The sequence below is a fragment of the Rana temporaria genome, chromosome 11 (genome assembly GCF_905171775.1).
Source record: "Rana temporaria chromosome 11, aRanTem1.1, whole genome shotgun sequence".
In the NCBI taxonomy this organism is placed as follows: domain Eukaryota; kingdom Metazoa; phylum Chordata; class Amphibia; order Anura; family Ranidae; genus Rana; species Rana temporaria.
In genome coordinates this window covers 116,658,025-116,684,024 of record NC_053499.1, presented here as the reverse complement: position 1 = coordinate 116,684,024, position 26,000 = coordinate 116,658,025, and the positions used below count along the sequence as shown (strand labels likewise).

Here is a 26,000-nt window from a genome sequence, read left to right as displayed (position 1 = left end):
ACGCTGCGCCCATCTAATTGTATGTGGATCTGCCCCTAAGATTTTAATCAATATCTAAATGAACGCAAGAACAATTTCCCAAATTCTGATGCCGCGTACAGACGGACGTTTTTTTGTGATGAAAAAAAAACGACGTTTTGAATCATGAAATAAAACGACGTTTTTGAAACTTCATTTTCAAAAACGACGTTGCCTACACACCATCGTTTTTTCAAAATGCCCTAGCAAAGCGCGGTTACGTTCAGCACTCTTTTCCATTGAAGCTAGCTTCATAACTTGCTTCTGAGCATGCGCGGGTTTAAAAACATTGTTTTGAAACGTTGTTTTGCCCACACACTATCATTTTCATTGACACTAAAAACGACGTTTTGAAAAACGACACAAAAAATTCGAGCATGTTCGATTTTTTTTTGGTTGTTTTTCAGAAGACATAAAACGATGTTTTCCCCACACACAGTCATTTTAAATGACGTTTTCAAAAATTTCGTTTTTTTTTTCATCACAAAAAACGACCGTCTGTACGTGGCATGAGTTTTATAGAACATTTGTTTAGCTCATTACATGAAAATAAGGCTTTTTTATGTATTGTTTGTAATACTATTACAATGCTGATGTTATAGAATGAAAATGTATGTTGTGACCATAGATTTCCTATAATTGGTGGATGTGTAAGGATTATTTTAGGAGAATAAGGATATTGTTTAGTGTCACTTTAACTGTAAAAAGAAACATGTTATATATTTTTTATATTTCTTTTTTTTCTGTAATATTTTACTATTTCTTTGTCCTCATTTGCTTTTTATTTATTTATGTATTTTTTTATTTATTTTTTGTTTTGCATACCTTTAGTTTATTTTTAGTTTTTATTGTCACGTACCTTTTACTATTTTTATACATATATTTTTGCAGTAAAGGCCATCTAATGCCGATGGACCGTTTTCATCGGACGAACCAATCGTGTGTGGGCCCCATCAGTTTTTTTTCCCATCTGTGAAAAAAAATAGAACCTGGTTTAAAATTTTCGGATGGTTAAAAAACCGATAGAAAAAAACGATCGTCTGTGGGGAAATCCATCGCTCAAAAGTCCACGCATGCTCGGAATCAAGTCAACGCATGCTCGGAAGCATTGAACTTCATTTTTCTCAGCACGTTGTTGTGTTTTACGTCACCGCGTTGGACATGATCGGATTTTTAACTGATGGTGTGTAGGCAAGACTGATGAATGTCAGCTTCATCGGATATCTGATGAAAAAATCCATCGGTCCGTTTTCATCAGACGAACCGATCGTGTGTACAGGGCATAATTCTGCCTAATTCTCATCCAGAAAAGGTTTTAAATTAAGTGTAATGGCTTCATATCTTATCTTATGTAACTAGTTACTGGTAAATGCTGCCTCACTGAGCATTATGTAAAAAACCCAGATGTGTATTGCCTTTTTCTGCAATAGCACTTTTATTGCACTTTTCTAGTACTTTCGATGCTGAAATTCACAGGTAGATAAAAAAAAAAATTAATCGAGAAAATAAAGATAGCATCAATGTAATAATATTTTTTTATATTCTGAAATGCTTGACAAACTTTATTGCAAGACTGATGAAAGTCGGCTTCATAGTATATCCAGCGAAAAGATGCATCGGATTAGATTCCTTCAGATATCCGATCGTGTGTACAGGGCTTAAGTGTAGAAATATGGTTACATTTAATGAAGGTACAACATTTAGCAACGTATTGCTACACTTAGAGGTGCCTCTCTTCTCTTTTATACCCTGTAAAAAAAATGCTTTGATATACAAGTGCTTTGAATTATAAGCATGTTTCTAAAAACGAATTACCGTATTTATCAGCGTATACGGCGCACTTTTTTCCCCTTAAAATAAGGGGAAAATCGTGGGTGCGTGATATACGCCGATACCCGCTTCCCGCGCCTAGTTTGAATGCCTGCGCCGACATATACCGAGCGCAGTACACTCGGGTACATTCGGCCAGGCTCGGCTTTGCTCGTGCTCACGCATAAACGTCACAGAGCGTGAGCACGAGCGATGCCGAGCCTGGCCGAATATAGCAGAGTGTACTGCACTCGGTATATGTCGGCGCAGGCATTCAAACTGAGCGCGTGAAGCGGCGATTCGACGGGGAGACAGCCGGGAGGACACCACCGAAGCCGCGTCCATCGGCGGACAAGACACCAAAACCGTAAGTACTAAAATGTTTTTTTACAGGAATTGCGGGTCCACATTAGGGGTGCGCGCTATACGCTGGAGCGCGCAATACCCCGATAAATACGGTATGCTCGCAATCCAAGGTTTTTCTGTACCTGTATTCTTTATGGTGCCCATATGGATCAATGCTTCTTTTAGTTTAGCATACTGTTTTTTTGTCCGAATAGACTTTAATGGGAGCACATGAAAAATGCATGTACAGACATTTTTATTGCATTTTTGGCTGTTTTTTTTTACTTGAAGCCAAGTTTAACCAACCCCAAAAAAAAAAAAAAATCAGCATAAGGGATATTACTTACAGTCAGTATGTTGTGCCTGTGCCCCTGGTGCTGCTTGCTTTGGGATTTTCCTCCTCTGATCCCCCACCCATGCATGGGGGTTATTAGAACCAAGGGACCTGTCCTATGCACGCATCAAGAGTTGAGGTGGTTTGTATGGGACTTTGAGGAAGCCAAGGCCTGGTAAGGCCAAGTATTTCCAATACCAGGGGACTTTAAATGAAAAACATGGCATGGTAATGCTATGTGTTTCCATCCCTAATCATTCGAGGAAAGGAGCAAAGGGGGCGGGACCTTAAATGAAGCACGTGTATGCAAGAGCATAAATAGGTAGACATATAGGGCCAGATTCACATAAAAAGTACGCCGGAGTATCTGCTGATACTCCGGCGTACTTTCAAATTTGCCGCGTCGTATCTTTATTTTTAAATTCTCAAACAAAGATACGACGGCATTTGGCTAAGATCCGACAGGCGTACGGCTTCGTACGCCTTTGGATCTTAGGATGCAATACTTCGGCACCCGCTGGGTGGAGTTTGCATCGTTTTCCGCGTCGGGTATGCTAATTAGCTGTTTACGGTGATCCACGAAGGTACGCGCGGTCATCGCATTCTCACGTCGTCGCTAGTTGGCTTTTCCCGTCGTAAAGTTGCGACTGCTATTGCATGGCTTATATTTAGACCAGCCATGTTAAAGTATGGCCGTCGTTCCCGCGTCGAATTTAAATTTTTTTTTTTTTTGCGTAAGTCGTCCGGGAATAGGAAAGGACGTAACGCACGTCGCCGTTCAAAAAATTACATTGGTGCGACGTCATTTCGTGCAAAAAGAACGGCGGGACATTACAAAACGGAGCATGCGCAGTACGTTCGACGCGGGAACGCGCATAATTTAAAGGATACACGCCCCATTTGAATTAGGCGGGCTTGCGCCGGTCGGCTTTACGCTACGCCGCCGCAAGTTTACAGGCAAGTGCTTTGTGAATCAAGCACTTGCGCTGAAAACTTGCGGCGGTGTAACGTAAATGACATACGTTACGCCGCCGCAATTATATGTGAATCTGGCCCATAGAATTTATTGCGTATAACAATGTAAACAAGCATAAAAAGTTGGTTTCACAGACATCAAATAGTCATAGAGCCAGATCCACGTAGATCGGCGTAATTTTAAGCAGGCATAGCATATCGTAGTTACGCTACGCCGCCGCTACTTTGAGAGGCAAGTGCAGTATTCACAAAGCACTTGCGTCTAAAGTTACGGCGGCGTAGCGTAAATGTGTCGGCGTAAGGGCGCGGAATTCAAATGACAAAGATGTGGGCGTGATTTATGTTAATTCAACTTGACCCCACGTAAATTAAGCTTTTTTTTTAACGGCGCATGCGCCGTCCGTGGGGGTATCCCAGTGCGCATGCTCGAAATCACGTCGCAAATAGTCAATGCTTTCGACATGAACGTAATTTCCGCAAAGCCCTATTCGTGAACGTTTTACACAAACGACGTACACGACGGAAAATTTAACGCTGGCACGACGTCCATACTTAACATTGCGTACGCCTCATAGACCCAGGGGTAACGTTACGCCGGAAAAAGCCTTACGTAAACAACGTAAGAAAATGGGCCGGACGTACGTTCTGAGAATCGACGTATCTAGCTAATTTGCATACTCTATGCGGAAATCGACGGAAGCGCCACCTAGCGGCCAGCGTAAATATGCACCTAAGATCCGACGGCGTACTAAGACGTACGTCAGTCGGATCTAGCCCACATTCAGGCGTATCTTGTTTTGTGGATACAAAACAAAGATACGACGGTGCATCCTAGAAGTTACGCGGCGTATCAATAGATACGCCGAAGTAACTTCTTTGTGGATCTGGCCCTTAGAGTTTAAAGTCCCGCCTCCTTTGCTCCTTTCCTCACTCATCAAGAGTGTCAACTATGCCTGCCCTATGCCCACCTCGCCTTCATTAATAGAAGCTGTACTATACCTTCTATGAATTAAAAATGTAATATGAATGGAGAATAGGCTGATGAATGAAAGGTATGCCTCCTCCATTCAGGGCCGGCCCTACCATGGGACCCGATGGTACCATTGTACCAGGCAGCACTTTCAGGGGGGCAGCAAATTTCCTGCCCGCACGCCATCCCATTCCGCCAGCTCCACTCTCCACTCCACTGTGGGGCTAATTGCCGCCCGATCGCTCCTCCCGTTCCGCTCTCCGCTCCACTGTGGGGCTAATTGCATGAATAAAGCCATAACAGGTCCTTTTTATACTCCTATATACATGTATAGAGCCATGATAGGTCCACTTTAGTTATCATGATATAAAATAATGGATGTGGGGGCATTTTGGTGGGCGTAATTTTTTTTTGGGGGGGCAGCATTTCATTCTTGGTACCAGGCAGCACAATGTCTTGGGCCGGCACTGCCTCCATTCATAGATAATTTTTCATTTATAGAAACTATTGCATGGTTTCAAGGAATGGAAGAGGTGGACGAAAGAGCGGGCATACTTGGTACTGTTAAAGAGTGCCTGTCGCAGGTCCGTCGGCTCTCTTAATCCCCACTGTATCAGAAGATTACAGCAACAGGAGTGCGGAAATTGATTTAAAAATTGATTTCAACTAATTCTGCAGCCAGTGTCACATGATGGGATACTGTAAATTGACTGTAAGTAGTGTCCCTTTTGCTGATGTTTTTATTGACTAAATTTAGGCTTTAACAACCAGTCTTCTCTTATAAAGAAAAAAAAAGCATGAAACATAAAAACGCATCAAAATGTGCATAAAGATCTACTAAAACACTCTACAAAAAATCTTTTGAAAAGCTTTTAGGGGCTTGGGGCCCCTTAGAGTAAAAAAGTAAATGGACTTGTGTGGTTAGGTGAAAGGTGTGTGGCGACTGGGATCATTGGCTGCGGTGGTGCAATAACGCAGTTCTGGTAATATGCTTTAAGGGGAGGAGCGCAGATCTGTGAGCGTGTAAGAGGCTCCGGCTTGCAAGGGGGTCTTTACAAGGTAAGGTCTCACCATATTAAAAGTCCCAGGGACCTCTAGGGGGAAAAGTTGTGACACAGGTCTCTAGGGGTGTGTAAGGGGTGGGGACCCAGATGGGGGTGAACAGCTGGACATAAAAGAGCTGTGTGTCTGTGTTTAAGTAAAACCAGGTGTGGGGGGAATGTTACTGGAAAGTAGGGAGGGATTGGCAGAAAGTCAGGAATTTGGAGAAAGGGAGACAGAGAGAAATAGAAGTAGGAAAGTAGAGACACTGAAAGACAGAGTGGGACGTGGTTCCAGGATCAGAGAGGACGGAGATCGAAAAAGTGGGACTCGAAGAAAGAGACAGTCCCTGGCACAGTGTATGAGAAGGAGGGGAAAGCCATACAAAAAGGAAGTGAACAAGGGAGACATTTGAAACAGGAGAAGAAGGGGGAGAGTGGGATTATACAGGAGAGAGGGGGAAATATAGGAGGAATTGGAGCAACTTGCAGGGCAACTGCGAACAGAAACGTAATCCGCTGACGGGGCAAACAAGAACTGTGAGTAATCAGAAATATTACGCCTGGCTATCTATCATGTAATAATACTCTGTAACCCTTTTATTGAATGAGCGTACAACTAGTTTTCATATTACGGCGTCTATCATGGCAGCTTTAACACAAATGTGATGTGTAGTGAAGCGTCTCTGTGATTTCTAGCATAGGGTAAAAAATGTATCGTCATGTGCGCATCAAACTAGTGAGGGATCCTGAAGTGCAAGGTCAGCAAAGTAATTAACTTTCCATTTGTATGAAAAAGATGTACGGGAAAACATGCGACTTATTGTTGTAATGGAATCTATTTTGGAGAAGTCATTAATAATTCCTCTGTCTTGTATATAGACAGTAAGGGCCAGATTCACAGAAGAGATACGACGGCGTATCTCTGATACGCCGTCGTATCTCTCAGAGTATCTATGCGACGGATTCATAGAATCAGTTACGCATAGATAGTCCTAAGATCCGACAGGTGTAATTGACTTACACGGTCGGATCTTAGGATGCAGAACATCAGCCGCCGCTGAGGGGAGTTCGCGTCGTATTCCAGCGTCGGGTATGCAAATGAGGATTTACAGCGATCCACAAAGGTTTTTCCCGTCGTTACGTCGACGCAAGTCTTTTTTTCCCGTCGCAAAATTAGGTGTGCTATTAACATGGTGTAAAATTACTCCACCATGTTAAAGTATGGCTGTCGTTCCCGCTTCACTTTTGAATTTTTTTTTTCCTGGCGTAAGTACGTTACGCACGTCGCGATTCACAAACACATCGGGCCGCCGTAAGTTCGCGCAAAGCACGTCGGGAAAATTGCGAACGGAGCATGCGCAGAACGTCCGGCGCGGGAGCGCGCCTAATTTAAATGGTGCCCGCCCCATTTTAATTGGGCGGGCTTGCGCCGGACGACTTTATGTTACACCGCCGCAAGTTTCCAGGTAAGTGCTTTGAGGATCAGGCACTAACGCTGAAAACTTGCGGCGGTGTAACGTAAATGGGTTACGTTACACGGCCGCAATTATTCGTGAATCTGGCCCTAAGTTATAATCACCTTCAGGTTTATTTAATTGTCAATGTGTAAAATGTACTAGAATAGTGGTGTAGTGGGTAGCAGTAAAAAGGGTTGCTGGTTCGAATCCCAACCACGGCACTACCTGCCTGGAGTTTGCATGTTCTTCCTGTGCCTGCATGGGTTTCCTCCGGGTGCTGCAGTTTCCTCCAACACTACGAAGACATGCTGGTAGGTTAATTGGCTTCTGTCTAAAATTTGCCCTAGTATATGAATGCGAGTTGGGGACCCTAGATTGTAAGCTCCTTGAGGGTAGGGACCAATGTATAGGTAAAGTGCTGCATAAATTGTTGGCGCTATATAAGTACCATAGATTAGAGCAGAGTTCAGTAATGCATAGGCAGAGGAGATTCTATATTACCGTTCCTGAGTGAATTAAAAGCACAAATAGATATTAGATGACACTTTTATGATATGGCTGTTTTTAGTTAGATTGGGCCTTAAAGCGGAGGTTCACCCTCAAAATTAACTTTTTACCTAACCTATCTCCAGCCTTAAAGTGGAGGTTCACCCAAAAAAATCATTTTTTAACATTAGATTGAGGCTAATTATGCAAAGCAGAATCGGGTGTTTATTTTAAAATCAATGTAGTACTTACCGTTTTAGAGATAGATCTTCTCCGCCGCTTCCGGGTATGGGCTGCGGGACTGGGCATTCCTACTTGATTGACAGCCTTCCGACGGTCGCATACAGCGCGTCACGAGTTCCCGAAAGTAGCCAAACGTCGGTGCGCAGGCGCCGTATAGAGCCGCACCAACGTTCGGCTTCTTTCGGCAACTGGTGACGCGCTGTATGCGACCGTCGGAAGGCTGTCAATCAAATAGGAACACCCATTCCCGAAGATCATACCCGGAAGCCACGAAGAACATCTATCTCTAAAACGGTAAGTACTGCATTGATTTTAAAATAAACACCCGATTCTGCTTCGCATAATTAGCCTCAATCTAATGTTTAAAGGCTATAATAAAGGCTTGTAGCGTTGTCATTTTTTTTTAAATGTGTAAACTTACCTGTCTTCAGTCTCACTTCCGGGTCTTCTTTCTTGCGGGGAGTGGGCGTGTCGCTCCTTTACCCCGACGGGTAGCTCTGCGCAATGTCTCCTGGGAGTGAGTGTTGATCCTCCCAGAAGATGATTGACGTGCGGGTAAATCGCGTCATCGCCTTCCGAAAATATCCGACGGGGACTCGGCTCTTTACGGCGCTATACGGGGCCTGCGCCTGCCGTGTAGAGCTGACTGCGCAGGCGCCGTAAAGTGTCGAGTCCCCCTCGGATATTTTCGGAAGGCGATGACGCGCTTTACCCGCACGTCAATCATCTATGCCTCGTCTTAGGAACGCCTACTCCCCGGGGGAGCGAGAACCCAGAAGCCGGGTGAATAGAACGCCAAAAAACGTAAGTACAGCTGAAAAAAAAAAAATCCAGCATACTGTTGATGTCAGCAGTGTGCTGGATGTAACTGTACATAGATGTTTTAGGGTGAACCCCCGCTTTAAATAATGGTTAGATAGATAGGTAATGATCTATAATCTATAATGATAGATAATAATCTATAGGGCACTGAAAGACAAACCAAACCTGATCCTACTTTAGATTTTCAAATATTCATCGAAAAACCGGTCATCAGAACATTCTTTCTTGCCGTCACTGAGTCCATTACTTTTGTCCGAAAGCCCTTAAAGGGGTTGTAAAGGTAAAAAAAAAAATCCCTAAATAGCTTCCTTTACCTTAGTGCAGTCCTCCTTCACTTACCTCATCCTTCCATTTTGCTTTTAAATGTCCTTATTTCTTCTGAGAAATCCTCACTTCCTGTTCTTCTGTCTGTAACTCCACACAGTAATGCAAGGCTTTCTCCCTGGTGTGGAGAAAGCCTCTTGAGGGGGCGAGCAGGAGTGTCAGGACACTCTCTACTTTGCAGATAGAGAAAGGAGCTGTGTGTTAGTGGGCGTCCTGACACTCCTGCTCGCCCCCTCCCCCCTCAAGAGGCTTTCTCCACACCAGGGAGAAAGCCTTGCATTACTGTGTGTAGTTACAGACAGAAGAACAGGAAGTGAGGATTTCTCAGAAGAAATAAGGACATTTAAAAGCAAAATGGAAGGATGAGGTAAGTGAAGGAGGACTGCACTAAGGTAAAGGAAGCTATTTAGGGATTTTTTTTTTACCTTTACAACCCCTTTAAAGTTTTGTTCTGACCTGCTTTTTGAATGGAATCCAAGACATACTAAACAGGTTTCATTACAATATGTATGCTTTTTCCCAAACGATAATCACAATCACAGTTAGAATTTTCTATTTTGCATTCTGCTTCTTTGAATTTTCTCAACACTATAGTTGAAATCGAATGCCAATTTGAGACTAACCAATAGGAAGTCAAACAAATGCTCCAAAAACAAAAATGGTTTAACAAAATGTTACTGGGGTATGGCCAGCTTTAAACAAGCGTTCTTGGGGAACAAAACAACATGGCAGGTCAGAGAGTTTTACTAATGGTGGGGTTAAAAAAAGAAACAATATTGCTTTATGTACAGCTTCTGAACAGTCACAATTGTGTGTGCAGGGAAAGACTGGGAACTTTTAGCCTGTGAGGTAAACGCAACCAACTAGCCCTTTAATGGTGGTAAAATATTTCTTTGGGCTAAAGAACATGTGCCAAGGCACCTCCTTTATTTCCTTAGTGACTGGTTGGTGTTCCTAAAAGATATGATTTAATGTAACCCACCTTTTCACATCTTCTAGCATCAGTTTCCTTTGCGGCTCTCAGGATTTGGTCACATGACACCTCAGAACCGCAAAAGGAAGTCAGTGCTTGAGGGACTTCTAATGTCTGAACAGGGGCTGGTAGCTATGTATTAAAGGGGTTGTAAAGGTTTGTTTTTTATTTTCTAAATTGATTCCTTTAAAGTGTGGCATGTAAGGGGGCGAGGAGTGGGTTAAGCGGAAGTTCCATTTTTAGGTGGAACTCCGCTTTAAGACAATCAAGATATGAAATGAACTATGTGCTGTGCTTAAAACCATTCATTGAACACTTTTCTCCCGCCATTTTCTATAGATGCGGTTATCCTGCTACCTAGTATTCTGTGTCCTTCTGGTTCCCAGTTTACAACAAGAGAATGAGGAGCCCAACACCTTCACGGTAAGTATTCCTTACCTACATAGTCCATAAATGTGTTATTTTCCGACATCCTCACACTGTACCTTGCTTGATTGTAAGATACAACATCCATAGCAAAATGCTTCATGTCTATCTATGCTCAAGTACAGCAGTCATTTTTTTAATCTAGATTTGTAAATAATAGGGACATAAGCTTCACGATCAGCAAGATTTTATTAATTATTGAACAAATGTCTTGAAGATTTCTAAGCCAGCTTTAGCTCCAAACGTTATACACCACTCTAGGATGCCCTTTTTTTTCATGCTAGTTACATATCAAACATGAAGAGTTTACTAAAGTTACGAAAATTCTCGAACGACAGAATAAAAAAGATCGTAAGTGATGTCATGTGTTGTAGTTTATTTCTATTGTATTTTCGGACGTAAACTGTGCTGATTAAACGAAAATCGTACAATCTGGTATCCTACGAGAATAATTTTCCTGCTTGTACGATCGAATAATATCAGATGAACTGATCGACTCTCGAAAGCTCTGTACTAACGATCCGATTATCGTACAATCGGATCGAAAGTGGCATTTTTCGTCCGATTTTCAGATCGTGTGTACGGGCCATTATGCTCCATTCACACTGGTAGGACTCAAAAGTTGTGATGACTTTGGACTGCAACTTTGGTGTTACTCTGATGCAACTTTGGTGCAACTTTGGTGGAACTCTGATGCAACTTTGATACAACTTTGACGCAATTTTGGATGGGTTAGATACGGGTGTATGATTCCGCGCAAAGGAATGTACAAGGCAGAAGAAAGGATGTGTTTAATCAGAGAAAACTGATACCTCTACAAAATACTACAACATAGGTGGAGTACAGATAATAGAGAGTAAAAGAGGATTGTAGATTTGGCACTGTTCCTCTAAACCAGGGGTCTCCAAACATTCTAAACAAAGGGCCGGTTTATTGTCCTTCAGACTCTTGGAGGGCCGGACTTTGGCCAGTGGGAGTGAACATTTTCCTGGCATCAGTGGGAGTAAACATCTGGTATTAGGGGGAGGAATATTGCCCCATTGCTGGTATCATAGGGAGGAAAAGTGCCCCATTAGTGGTGTCAGTGGAAGAAATGGTGCTCCATTGTCGGTATCAGATGGCAGAATAGTGTCTCGTATCATTGGGAGGGATAGAGCTCCAAGGGCCGGATAAAGGCAAGCGAAGGGCCGCATCTGGCCCTTGGGCCGCAGTTTGGAGACCCCTGCTCTAAACGACTGTACTTTGTGAACCACTAGATCAGGACATTTATCCAGCCTACCGGGTGTTTTTGCCGCCGCTGGCTGTCCATTACTTTTTTTTCAAGCATAAGAGACGGATGGTCTGGCAGCCAGCCTATCATTGGTGGAAGAGGGAGAGGGGGCAGCGGCCACCGATTGGCTGGCCGGCTGAAGAGCTGGATCATGGGAATTGTAGTCCGGCCGTAATCAAGCTCCTGGCGGTGGGAGGAACCGAACAGCGCAGTCAGACTACAACTCCCACCTACCAGGACTCAGAGGCAGCCAGGGCATGTGGGAGGGGCCGGCTGGACGTGACTTGCGTAGTGACTTGTGGGCAGTGAACGTCGGGCGCTGGCTCGTGGGAGAGAGAGAAGTAGACTTGAGCAACAAGAGCAGAGGCAGCTTGGAGGAAGTGGGCGCCCCCCTGAAGAGGTTGTTTAATCAAGGCTGAGGTGAGACAGATCCTGACACACCAGATGACCCCCACATCCCATGGGCACTAATTGGACTGCGGTGGCAGGCACTAATTGGGCTGCGTTGGGGGGCACTAATTGGGCTGCGGTGGCAAACACTGATTGGGCTGCACTTGCGGGCACTGATTGGGCTGCACTTGCGAGTCAGTGACAGACATCCGAGGAGTAGGAAACCCAATTTAATTGACAGTAAGTGCATTTATATTCTGATTGCTATTCAGTTGTATGTTGTGTGCTGTGTAATCCCCGGTTCACACTGTTGCGATCTCTGAGCAGTGCGAGTTCAGCCATATGCTTGTATGGCTGAACTTGCATTAGATTCGGAAGAAAAAGGGCACACGTGCCTTCTTTTTTCCTGCAGTGGAATTGGCACACTTGCATCACTTGTTACGACTAGCAGTGACTAATATGGAACCGGACATTGACCATTTCATTAGCCAAAAGCAGGCCCATAGGGCAAGATCCTCAAAAGGGATACGCTGGCGTATCTACTGATACGCCGTCGTATCCCTGTTTCTATCTATGGAACTGATCCACAGAATCAGTTTCCAATAGATAGGGAGAAGATCCGACATGTGTAAGGGACTTACACTGTCGGATCTTAGGATGCAGTACCGCAGCCGCCGCTGGGGGCATTTCTCGTCGAAATGCCGCTTCGGGTATGCAAATTAGCACTTACGGAGATCCACAAAGCTTTTACGCTTTGTTTTTTCTCCGTAAGTATTAGTTTGCCGTCGCAATATTAGGGCTGCTTTTACAAGGCCTAAACTGTTTAGGCCTTGTAAAAGTAGACCCTTCTATCCCGCGTTGCTGTCTTTTTTTTTTCAATTTTTTTTTTCCCGCCGCAACTCGTATTTTTTTTTTTACGCCCGTCGCGATTCTCAAAACCCAGCGCAACGTAAAACCGCGCAAAGCACGTCGGGAAAATGACGTCGGGAGCATGCGCAGTACGTCCGGCGCGGGAGCGCGCCTAATTTAAATGGGACTCGCCCCATTAAATTAGGAACGCCTTGCACCGGCCGGATTTAAGTTATACCGCTCAAAATTTCTAGGTAAGTGCTTTGTGGATCGGGCACTTAGTTAGAGATTTTGCGGCAGTGTAACTTAAATGGAAAAAGTTACGTTGCGCCGGGTTTTTGAGGATTAGGCCCATAGTTTCCATTGAAATACTGGTAAATTTGTAGATTCAACCTTACTTGTTCTTCATTTTAAATATTGTATTTGTTCCCGTTTTGTTTTTTCACTTCAAAATAAGATATGTGCAGTATGCATAGGAATTTGTTCATCGTTTTTAATAAGGCTGATGGTAATTTTCAACTTTATTTATACCAACTTTATCTATACCATTCATTTATATATTTCATCTAGTGCAGGGATCCTCAAACTTTTTAAACAGGGGGCCAGTTCACTGTCCCTCAGACCGTTAGAGGGCCGGACTATGGGCCAAATCCTCAAAAGAGATACGACGGCGTATCTACTGATACGCCGTCGTATCCCTGTTTCTAACTATGGAACTGATCCACAGAATCAGTTTTCCATAGTTAGGCAGAAGATCCGGCATGTGTAAGGGACTTACACTGCCGGATCTTAGGATGCAGTACCTCGGCCGCCGCTGGGGGCATTTTGTGTCGAAATGCCGCCTCGGGTATGCAAATTAGCACTTACGGAGATCCACAAAGCTTTTCAGCTTCGTTTTTTCTCCGTAAGTTTTAGTTTGCAAACGCAAAATTAGGGCTGCTTTTACAAAGTGTAAAGTTAGTACACCATGTAAAAGCAGACCCTTCTGTCCAGCGGCGCGATTTTTTTTTGTTTTGATTTTTTTTTTTTTCGCCGTATCTTTTTTTTTTTTTTCGACGCAACTTTATTGACCCGTCGCGATCCACAAAGCTTGACGTAACGTAATTTCGCGCTATGCACGTCGGGAAAATGACGTCACGAGCATGCGCAGTACGGCCAGAGCGGGAGCGCGCCTCATTTAAATGGGAATCGCCCCCATTTGAAGAGGAACGCCTTGCGCCGGCGGAATTTAAGTTACACCGCTGCAAATTCCCAGGTAAGTGCTTTGTGGATCGGGCACTAACTTGGGAAATTTGCGGCCGTGTAACTTAAATGGAAAAAGTTAAGTTACGCCGCCTGGCTGAGGATTTGGCCCTATATCTTTATTAAGTCCCCACAGGCACATAGAGGATTCTAGGAGGCCATTGACCTGACCTTTGTAGAAGCTAAATGTCTATTAAAGCTGCTATCATACATGCCTTTCAACACATGGTACAGCAAGCAGCAGGGCCGGTACAAGGGGTGGGCAGGCTGCCCCTGGAGCAAGGGTTTATTGCAGGGATGGGGGGGCATCCTGACCCTAACCCTAAGGGAAAGGGGGGCGTAGTTTGGCATCTTTGCCCTGGGCGCTTGATGACCTTGTCCCAGCACTGGCGAGCAGTGCATGTGCTATGGGGCATGTGATTATCCATTTCAAATGACACCCCGACTAGTATATACAGTGTACATGCTCAAAACCTGAACCTCAGCATACTGCAACACATTCAATAAAAAAACTTGTGTTGCCTTGTGATGGGCTGTCCAATAATCCATCAGATGCATTTTGTGGCCCGTGGACATGCATTGAGGACCCACAGAAAATAAAGGAACCCACTCTTGTACACAAGCCCACAAGTGTGGATGAGCCCTAAATGCCCAATGAAGTTTGCTTTAGGTTTGTTCTTCATGACGCCCTTGATGATAGGGTTTACAGGTTTGTCAAATTACAGAACGCTGGTTTATATTTAGCCTGGGGCTGCATACATATTTGAGCTGACCATCTATGGTTGTTTTTCTTTGCTTTTTTGGGCTTTTTGGCAGGTGTTTTTGCTTGGCTGTTTTTTTTTTTTTTTATTATTATTCTTTTTAGCCAATTGAAAGTTAGCTATTAAGGGAAACAGTGTAAACGAGCTACAAATTGGTCAGGTGTGAATAGGATCTTAGACAGTTTTATATTTCAGGTGTGTATTTAAAAGTGTCAGTTATGCTAAAAAAAGAAATTGTTATGCATTAAACTTGAACGATGCAGTTATGACTAAAGGAGCCGTGAAATCAGCTACTGATAACTGCAAAACCTCAGCTGTTTTTCATGAGATGGCTCCCCTGCTCATACAACGTTTTCCTCATTATTATACAGGATTTATATTGTGCCGACAGTTTGTGCAGTGCTTTACAATGTTAGGGCAAACTTTAAGGTGTCAGCATACCAAGAAATTTTGGACAATTTCAAGCTTCCAACTTTGTGGCAACAGTTTGGGGATGGCCCCTTCCTGCCCCAACATGAATGCGCACCAGTGCACAAAGCAAGATCCATAAAGACACGGATGAGCGATTTTGGGGAGGAGAAACTTAACTGGCCTGTACAGAGTCCTGACCTCAACCCGATAGAACACCTGAGCGGAGACTGCGAGCCAGACCTTCTCGTCCAACATCAGTGCCTGACCTCACAAATGTGCTTCTGGAAGAATGATCAAACATTCCTACAGACACACTCCTAAACCTTGTGGACATCCTTCCCAAAAACGTTTACTTTACTTTGTGAGTCATTAACCAAGGGAGAATATGTACTGTAGCTCAAGAGATCAGTGTGGTTTCACTGGCTTCATGCTTGTTCTGGGTCAGTAGCTATAATCAAAGTAAGATAGCCAGGCATCTATCTTTTTCGGATGGAGTAAAAAAAGTGATGGTTTACTGTATGTGTTTTGCTCGTGGCAGTTTTACTTAGGCCGCGTACACACGATCCGTCCATCCGATGAGAACGGTCTGATGTACCGTTTTATCGGTCCAAACCGATCGTGTGTGGGCCCCATCGGTTAGTTAACCTTCGGTCAAAAAAATAGGAACTTGATTTAAAATTGAACCGATGGACGCCTAACCGATAGGTCAAAACCGATCGTTAGTATGCAAAAGCATCGGTTAAAAACCCGCGCATGCTCAGAATCAAGTCAACGCATGCTTGGAAGCATTGAACTTTTTTCAGCACGTCGTTGTGTTTTACGTCACCGCATTCTGACACAATCGTTTTTTTAACCGATGGTGTGTAGGCACATCAGACCATCAGCCAGCTTCATCGGTTAACCGATGACAACGGTCCTTCAGGCCGTTCTCATCGGATGGACTGATAGGGCCAGATTCTCAAAGAGATACGATGGTGTATCTCCTGATTCATAGAATCAGTTACGCATAGATATGCCTAAGATCCGACAGGTGTAACTGTGTTACACCGTCGGATCTTAACTGCAATTTAAAAATGGCCCATGGGGGCGTTCTCGCTGATTTACGGCGACGATATGTAAATCAGCGAGATACGCCAATTCACGAACGTACGCGGCCCCGACACAGTCACTTTACGTCATTTACGTAAGCGTTTTCGCGGCGTATACTTACCCCTGATTCTATGAGGCGCAGCCAATGTTAAGTATGGCCGTCGTTCCCGCGTCAATTTTTTTTATTTTTTTTTATGTCGTTTGCGTACGTCGATTCACAAACCCGCTCGTCGCATGTTACGCTCACGCCGAAACCAATGACGTCCTAGCGACGTCATTGGGAGCAATGCACACGGGAAAATTCGCGGACGGCGCATGCACAGTTAAATCGGCGCGGGGACGCGCCTGATTTAAATGCTACATTCCCCCTAGCCGCAGAATTTGAATTCCGCCGGGGGATTTAAGATACGCCGCCGCAAGTTTGGAGGTAAGTGTTTAGTGAATTACCCACTTGCCATTAAAACTTGCGGCGGCGGATCTTAAATGAGATAGATTACGCGGATATAAAGATCCGCTGATCTGTCTGAATCTGGCCCATAGTGTGTACAAGGCCTTAAAGTACTGTCCAGATCATTTTGTACAAGACATCTGACACGAGTGAGATATGGAGAGCGTGGTTCACACGTCTTGTATTTACATAGATTTCATTGCCAAAAAAAATGCTTAGCTGGAAAAAAAATCTTTTATAGCGTTCCTGTTGCTAAATAAAGCAATGACTGCCCGAGTCTGAATGAGGGTTTATTGGAAGGTTTCCTCTATTAAAGAAGCACTAACCTTCTATTTTCTGTTTCCTTTTGTGTTTGCTCCTTGTAAATATTAGGGAACCAGTGTATAAAAATTCTGCTGTTGTGTGGCTATTCCAGTGTGGCTTGAACATGTCATCATTAGTCCCCGCCAAAGCTTTTTTCCATTCCTGCTGTTTTTTTGTTTTAGTTTTTTACAGAAGTGATAAACTTTTTGGTATACAGGAGATCATTGGCATGTGGCCAGATGTATATTGAAATACTTGTGTGTGTGTGTGTGTGGTCAGCTTTGACGTGGACTACGTAAAGAAAGCAAAAGCAACCACTAAGTTCTTGTATAAAAGTACGCCAGTTTGCGTTTGAGTTGTTTTACTTTTCCTTATGCATAGACTTCAAGATATGATTTTTTTTACTTAGTGATCTGTAAATTGTGTGACCAGACATCCCCATCCTTTGTATTCTGTATAGCAGAGATGTCCGAAATTTTCACTACGAGGGCCACATCGTATATATTACAAATATTTGTGGGCCCACGTAATCAGTTGTATGAATCAATAAATAATAAATGAACAAATACGTTTTATGTAAACATAACATTTTTTTCCAAATAATTTTTATTGAAGGTTTTTTTAATTAACATTCAACAACACAAACAAAAAAGGACAAAGAAAAAACAGAAGGGGATGTACAAGAAACACAGACCATGTCATCTCATATATAACCGATGTTAACTACCATTGCTTAATGATAAACATAGTAAAAGCCAACAGTTTAATGGACTGCCCCAAGCCGTGAATATATGTTTCTCTTTAAGGAGAGAGGAGTATACTTGTGTGCGCCAGTCTTCCAAAAACAGTAACCTAGTTAGAGCCGTTCTATCCCTGGGTGTGTACAGCTCTTCATCTAGATAGCCTAAAATGCAGGTAAAAGGGTCAATATCCAGATTCCCTTGAAATGTCTGATTAATGGTACTAAGTATCCTACTCCAGTACCGTACTGACTTTGGACATTTCCAGAACATGTATTTGATCAGCTACATCTAGGACACTCCAAGCTGTCTCTACGAGACCATTTATGTAATATTTGAGGTGTGCGTGAGCATGATGGATAATAAAGAGTTGCGATAAGCGTTGGGTGGGGGAGATTGGCACCAGAGGAACCTGTTTTAGCACCGATTGCCATATTTCTCCATCTAAGGTTGTGATATCCTTAGACCAACTTCTCCTGCCTGGCAGATGCACATTGCCTTTTTCGGTGGGTCAATAATGACCCGTATAGAGAAGTTATAAGGCCCTTCTTATCCGGGGTAGTGGCCAATTGGTCTAAAAAGGGAGCGTCAATCTGTCCTGCATTGTCAGGGCATGTCGAAGTTGAAGATATTTGAAGAATCTGGAAGACTGAATACCAAACTTGGTGTGTATGTCCTCAAAGGATTTCAATTGGCCATTACTGTACAACTGATGTAAATATTGAGAAACCCTGTAGTTTACCCAGTTCTTTGAGGAAACCTTTCTACCATATGGGGTGGTATCCAGTTATACCATCATAACCTATAACTTTTTTTTAATCTCATCCCAAACCTTAGCCATACGAATCATGTTAGGGAACTGGAGAGATTCCCAAAACCCACCTGCCTCCAATTGGGCCAGTAAATGGTATTTGTTGGACCTAGCCAGTAAAATGACCTAAATGGAGCCACTAGTGTCCACACTCCCATACAGAGAAGTGCTGCAGCTGGGCCACCAAGAAGTACATTCAGGGTGAGGGGACAGCCAAGCCTCCCTCATCCTTGAGTAGCTGAAGACTAGTTAATCTAATCCTGGGCTGTTTACCTTTCCATATTAATGTTCTATAAAGAGATTCTGTGTTTTTGAACCACTTCAGTGGTATCCATACAGGTGAATTATGTACAACATCCACCAAATTGGGGGGCCCAAATCATTTTAGCCAGGTTCGTGCGACCCACCACAGACAGTGGGAGCTTACACCAGGCCTTGCTTTTAGACTTAAATTTTTCCATTAACGACTTAAGCCCCGGACCATTAGGCAGCCTAAGGACCAGAGGACTTTTTACAATTTGGCACTGCGCTAATTTAACTGGTAATTACGCAGTCATACAATGTTGTACCCAAACACAATTTGCGTTCTTTTTTTCCCATAAACAGAGCTTTCTTTTTATGGCATTTGATTGCCTCTGCGTTTTTTATTTTTTGCGATATATAAACGAAAAAAGACCAAAATTTTTTTTTTCCTGCAACTTGTGTCAAAATATAAAATATTCCATGGACTCGACATGCCTCTCAGCAAATAGCTTGGGGTGTCTACTTTCCAAAATGGGGTCATTTGGGGGGGGGGGGGGTTTGAACCGTCCTTGCATTTTATGTCATGACTAAGCACTAGTTTCAGTGCGAAACGCATCAAAGGTCAGGTTTTATTTTATTTTGCTGTGACTTGTAGTGCTGTCCTTCTTTTAATAAAAGGCTACAATTTGTTCAGAGTGCAGCTGTCCAGAGACAATCTTTGTTCCTGCTTAGCCTGTTGGCTGAACGGAAAGAAAAGATTGATTGGTTGGTATGCCCACCATTCGAATACCTTCCTTCATCCACCCACTTGTAATGATGGGCATACATGCACCATTTATATATGCCGAAGCATGGGGGCATCCTCCCGCAAAAGTTAGGAGCAAATCGCTTCTACACCCCTGCTGCCCCCATGCTAGAGAGAGAGAGAGAGAGAGAGAGAGAGAGAGAGAGAGAGAGAGAGAGAGAGAGAGAGAGAGAGAGAGAGAGAGAGAGAGAGAGAGAGAGAGAGAGAGAGAGAGAGAGAGAGAGAGAGAGAGAGAGAGAGAGAGAGAGAGAGAGAGAGAGAGAGAGAGAGAGAGAGAGAGAGAGAGAGAGAGAGAGAGAGAGAGAGAGAGAGAGAGAGAGAGAGAGAGAGAGAGAGAGAGAGAGAGATTTTTTGTGTTTATTTTATTTTTTTTTTAACTGTAACGGTGGCATCTTGGGAGACCCTGTGTAAGTGTGTCATAGTCTGTGAAATGCTAATACTGCACTAGTGTGTGGTAGCGTTCAAAACGTTCACCAATGCAAAGACCAGGATTGTCAGGACAGCGTGGACAATAATAACGGGTGTCATGCCTATATCCGCGCTTTCTACAGACACAACGGCCCAGACTCACGTAGATCAGCACATTTTTATGCGCGCGCATGCTCAGAATCATGTTGCATAACGACGTAAAATACGACGGCTGTTCCGACGTCCATACCCTAACATGACTTACCCCTGCTTTATGAGGCTTAACTTTACGCCGGACGTATGCCTTATGTAAGCGGCGTAGATTACAGCGACGGCCTTAAGTACGTTCGTGAATCGGCGTATCTAGGTCATTTACATATTTGACGCGTAAATCAATGGAAGCGCCCCTTGCGTGCAGCGTAACTATATGCGCCCAAGATACGACGGCGTCGGAGACTTACGTCGGTCGTATCAAGCCAAAATTCAGGCGTATCTTGTTTTCTGAATAAGGCGCATAGATACGACGGCGCATCCGTGGACTTACGCGGCATATCAGTAGATACGTCAGCGTAAGTCCTTTCTGAATCCAGGCCAACATTTTTTTGGGGGGGCTCGTTGGGTAGGGGTGCTAGGGATGGCATACGGAAAATGCCTCGAGTGCAGCTGGCATACTGCATTTGGTTGGGGATGGTGAGGTGAAGCACCTTCTGCATACAGGAGGGCTCGGACGATATCTTCCTGGAATTTAAGGAAAGATCCTGTCCGTCCTGAAGCTCTGTATAGCACATGAGCATTCAGCAAAGCCAATTAAAATAAGTATACAGACACTTTTTTGTACCAGCGTCTGGCCTTACGGGCAACTAGGTACGGAGCCAACAACTGGTCGTTGAAGTACAGGGTTTTCTCCACAACACCAGTCGCCGTACGAATTTGGACTGTCGTGTCTGCGTGAAGGGAGGAAAGAACGAAAACATTCTTATTATCCCTCCACTTCACAGTGAGCAAATTATTACACTTGGAGCAGGCTCTCTCCCCCCCAGCCTAAGATGGGAATCTACAAGCCTCTGGGGTAAGCCCTGGCGATTAGATTGCATGGTGCCACATGCGCCAATTTGATGATCAAACAAGTGACTAAAAAGTGGCAGCTTGTGTAATAATTGTTCACATACAAATGGTACCCCTTTCAGAATAAGGGTGACACCAAGTTCCACAATATCTTGCCAGCGCTCCCTATGTAATCTGAGCAGTTCTCCGGTGAAAACACCGCCGAGAAAACATGACAGTTTTCCTGACAAGAAAACTGATTGTGTGTATGCAGCATAAGTTTCAATTTGTATGCAGTCAGGCAGGCCCTTGCACTACATGGTTTTGGTAAATCTATTAGTGTGTATGGGGCCTAAGAGTCCTGCATTACATCAGAGTTCCCCCTTATATAAGGAACTCCATCACAGCCCCCCTGACATCTGAGTCCCCATCAGATTCCCTATCAGTGGTCCACTTTTGACTATCTTATAGCGTGTCTGTACTCAGTGTAGCAGCAAGGGGAAACCTGACCCTAGCTGCAGGCCGGGTGCAATTCTGTAGTGGGCCAGATTTTACCCTTGAGCTGTAGTTTGGAGACCCCTGTTTTATAGTTTTGCAAAATTCACCTTTAATTTTAGTTGACACTGAGAATGTGCATATCTGAAAGTTAAAGGAACATATTAGCATGACTGGCACAGAAAGCAAGTGTAAAACGCATTTTTCTGCTCTTTCCGACACCAGACTATGAAAGCTTAATATAAAGCCTAGTACACACTATCTAAATGAAGAAAAAAAAACTGTACTAACAATACGATCTTAGTACAGTGATTTCCTCTTCTGAGCTATTGTGTTCTGACAGGAGGACAGCCCTTCCGCCAGAACACACTGGTCAGCGCTCTAAGTCATTGGCTGAGAGCAATGATCGGATGTCAATCAGCAGACCTCTTTCGGTCTCTTCAACAGAAGCCGGATGTTCTGCCGACTTCTGTCAGACCAGCTGCTGTACACATGGGGCGAATGTTTCTATTGAACTGGCCAATAGGGCCCGATGTTCGGCCCATATGTACAGCCCTTAACTCTCAGTTTAAATTAGTTGAATACATGCCAGATGCAAAAGGTGTTCAATGTCTCACAGTCGGATTTCTTTTTATAGCAGCTACAACCTGCATAGAAAAGCCTGTCCACTGTCAGCATGCATCTTTCCAACACACCTCCTGCTGAGCACGGGCACCACCTCCCATATCCCTGCGGCCGCCACCCCCTATCCATGCGTCCCTCCCCTTTCAGGACGCAGAGCAAATGAATTACAGTGGTGGGGGTGTTTTTTTGATGCACCAATTTGAGCCATGGGGGCTAATAGGCTACAAGAAGGGTGGATTCCGGGCGCAGAGCATTACGCTCTGAGCCCACCCAGGTGTGTTAGAATATTCACTATTCTCACACTTGCCTCTCCGCCAATCTGGAAGGGCTTGTCTGAGACACGTTTCCCGATTGGCCGAAAGGAGAAGCATTCCAATTGGCCTAGGAGGAGGAGGAGGGAGGAGAAGCACGGTGGAAGTCGCCATGATGCCGAGAAGGAGAGCAAGGGAAGGGGAAGATTCCACAAGTCAGGAAGACATTTGGGACATTTGCTTCACTACTATAAGCCCTATATTCTTTATTATCAGGACTCATGCACTGGATTCACCTGTGAGTGAATGGCTGTTTGGATGGGTGAATGTGCAGCTGCTTCCTGTCAGTGAGACAACGTTGTCTTTTTATTTTAAATAAGTGTTGGTGAAGGGATAGGATTTGCCCCTTTTAACCGCTTGCCGACCACCCACCGCAGTTTTACTGTGGCAGGTTGGCTCGGCTGCGCAAAATCACGTAATATAACGTGATGTTGCTCTGTGGCCACTAGGGGTGCGTGCCCCCTGCTCGCCCCTGATGCTAATGCAAGTGCCCGGCGGGCGCGATAACCACCGGGCACCTGGGATTGCTCGTGACAGAGCGAGAACCGGGAGCTGCGTGTGTAAACACACAGCTCCTGGTTCTTTCAGGGGGAGAAATGACTGATCGTATGTTCATACAAAGTATGAACAGCGATCTGTCATTCCCCCTAGTCAGTTCCATCCCCCCTTCAGTTAGAACACACTTTAGGGAACATAATTAACCCCTTGATCACCCCCTAGTGTTAACCCCTTCCCTGCCAGTGAAATTTTTACAATAATCAATGCATTGAATAGCACTGATCACTGTAAAAATGCCAATGGTCCCAAAAATGTGTCAAAAGTGTCCGATGTGTCTGCCATAAGGTCGCTATACCGAAAAAAATTACAGATTGCCGCCATTACTAGTAAAAAAAATTATTAGAAAAAATGCCATAAAACTATCCCCTATTTTGTAGACGCTATAACTTTTGTGCAAACCAATCAATAAACTTTTTTTTCTTTTTTTTACAAAAAATATGTAGAAAAATACATATTGGTCTAAACTGAGGGAAAAAAATGTTTTTTAATATATATTTTTGGGGGATATTTATTATAGCAAAAAGTAAAAAAATTATAATTTTTTTTCAAAATTGTCGTTCTATTTTTGTTTATAGCGCAAATAATCAAAACCGCAGAGGTGATCAAATACCACCAAAATAAAGCTCTATTTCTGGGGAAAAAAGGATGTCAATTTTGTCTGGGAGCCACGTTGGATGACCGCGCAAATGTCATTTAAAGCGACGCAGTGCCGAATCGCAAAAAGTGGCCCGGTCATTGACCAGCAAAATAGTCTGGGGGTGAAGTGGTTAATTGAACAATTTTTCAATTAAGTAATTTGTGTTTTACTCAACTGCCACTTAGTGACACATCTTGGAGAGTTAATCTTTCCTTTATGTTATTTTAATTTCTCTCTTTGCGGACTTGGCAACAATGGACACATGAGCATCAGAATTGGACCACGGAGCAATGGAAGAAACTAGCCTGGTCTGATGAATCATGTTGTCTTTTATATCATGTAAATAGCTGGGTGTATGTTCGTCACTTACCTGGGGAAGAAATAGAACCAGGATGCAATATGGAAAGAAAGCAAAACGGGTACAGGCAATACCGACAATGTTCTGCTTGGAAACTTGACAAGTACCACCTACCTAAACATTGTTGCTGAGCAAGTACACCTCTTTATGGAAACTGTGTTTCCTGATGCCAGTGGCCTCTTTCAGCAGGATAATGCACCCTTCCACACTTGAAAAATGGTTCAAGATTGGTTTGAGGAACAAAACATTGAGTTTAAAGTGTTGATGGCGAGGACACGCAGGGGAAGCCCAACTGACTAACCTACCAGTCGCCACTGGAAGGCGGAGAGGGGACACGGAAGAGATGGAGGGGGGACGTGCCACCAGCAGGCACCCTCCAACATGTCAGTCCGGGGGCAGCACAGGGTGCGTGAGCCGGCAACCATGAGGGAGGTTTGTATGGTGCGCGGCGCAGACTGGAGTTCTGGAGCTACGGGGTCAGGTCTGTCTGCCGCACACCCCACACTGATGGAGCACCAATCACCACTTCCTTTAAGTATTGGGGGCTAGGGGGCCTGCGGCACAGAGAATGTTTTTTTGGGGGCTAGGGGGCCTGCTGCACAGAGAATGTTTTTTACCTTTGTGCATAGAACGCATGAAGGTGAAAAACCTTGAGCCTTTACAACCACTTTAAGATGTAATATATATATTGGTTTTGGGGACAAACTAGGTTTGCCCGTTGTTGGGTTAAAAGGAAAAAGTGTTAGTGCTGATAAAAAAGGGTTTCAATAATGGCAAAAAAATAAATATAAAAAATCTGCAGAAAATAATTGCTTAAGGGTGGCAGGGGAGGGAGGACATAACTAAGGCTCATAAGAAAACACTAGGTGTACACGCGTATTCATGCTTATTTGCGCGTTTGCATACAGCGTCGTCCGACGTTTTTGTACTTCAACGTTTTTTATTTTAGCCAATAGGAAAAATTATCATCTTTTCATCACTTGTTGCTATGTTGGTAGATTTTTTTAATCTTCTGCCTGGGTGAAAATTTCGATTGATTAAAGCGACGAAACGCCAGTAGCAAACGCTCGTTGTCGCGCTAGTCTCTTGAATCGAGCGTTTCCATTACTTTCTATGGGAAATGGAAACGGAAACGCTCAAAAATTACCAAACCGCCTGATACGCGGGTCGGAACTTATTTGAGATTCAGTCGTTCGGCTTTAGGCGTATTGGCGTGGAGATGTGAACCATCTCCATATGGATTAATGTATTTCTTCCCCTCTAGCGTTTTTGAGCGTCGCGCTTCAGGCGACAAAACGCTCAGGTGTGAATGCAGCCTTAAAAAGGGGGTTAGCAATATCAATACATTTTATTTAACACATTTTTTTTTTCTTTAACTGATGTCATTAGAATGAAATAGTAGAAACAATGTAATAATACCGTACATTGTTACATTGCATTTCTCAATAACACTTGAACACAGGAGCAATCTACAGTTGCATAACCTATGGTATGCATTCAGAAATCATCTAACATTTTGCCCATTGCAGGTAAAAAGCAGTTAAAAGAAGAAATTTGGTTGCTATGGTTTACAGTACAGCACAACTTATCTTGCTGCTCTTTTTCTCTGCATGTGCTCCATGACGTCATGTTGATGAACAAATCTTACCTAATATTTTTCTTGTTTTTTCAGGAATGCACAGATGGCTATGAGTGGGATTCAGAGAGACATCATTGTAAAGGTAAATGATCTTCCTATTTTGCCTGAACTTGCAGGGGATGTTGATAACCTTACATCAGAGGTACCTAACAACTTCCCACTAATGGTTATGGTTGGGAAGTCATAGGAAATGGCCTCAGAATCAGATATACTGGTGGTCAGGGAAGATTTTGGAACTGCACAGTTGCAGGATTCCAATTTTTCATATGCATGGAAAAATTAACTGTGAAAGACGGAACCCCAAGAACCAAAAGTTAGTCTGGTATACCCCCATTTTGC

At 43.8% G+C, this 26,000-nt stretch overlaps 1 protein-coding gene across 1 annotated transcript in view; it reads left to right on the top strand.

The window, feature by feature from the left end:
- Window positions 1–5,452: 5,452 nt before the first annotated feature.
- The window catches only part of EFEMP2 (EGF containing fibulin extracellular matrix protein 2), a 64,572-nt gene continuing 44,024 nt past the window's right edge, over window positions 5,453–26,000 (top strand). The window contains exons 1-3 of the mRNA XM_040328902.1: window positions 5,453–5,510; window positions 10,139–10,222; window positions 25,695–25,743. Coding sequence (XP_040184836.1) covers window positions 10,139–10,222; window positions 25,695–25,743 — 133 coding nt within the window. The 5' untranslated portion in view covers window positions 5,453–5,510. The remainder of the gene's footprint in view (window positions 5,511–10,138; window positions 10,223–25,694; window positions 25,744–26,000) is intronic.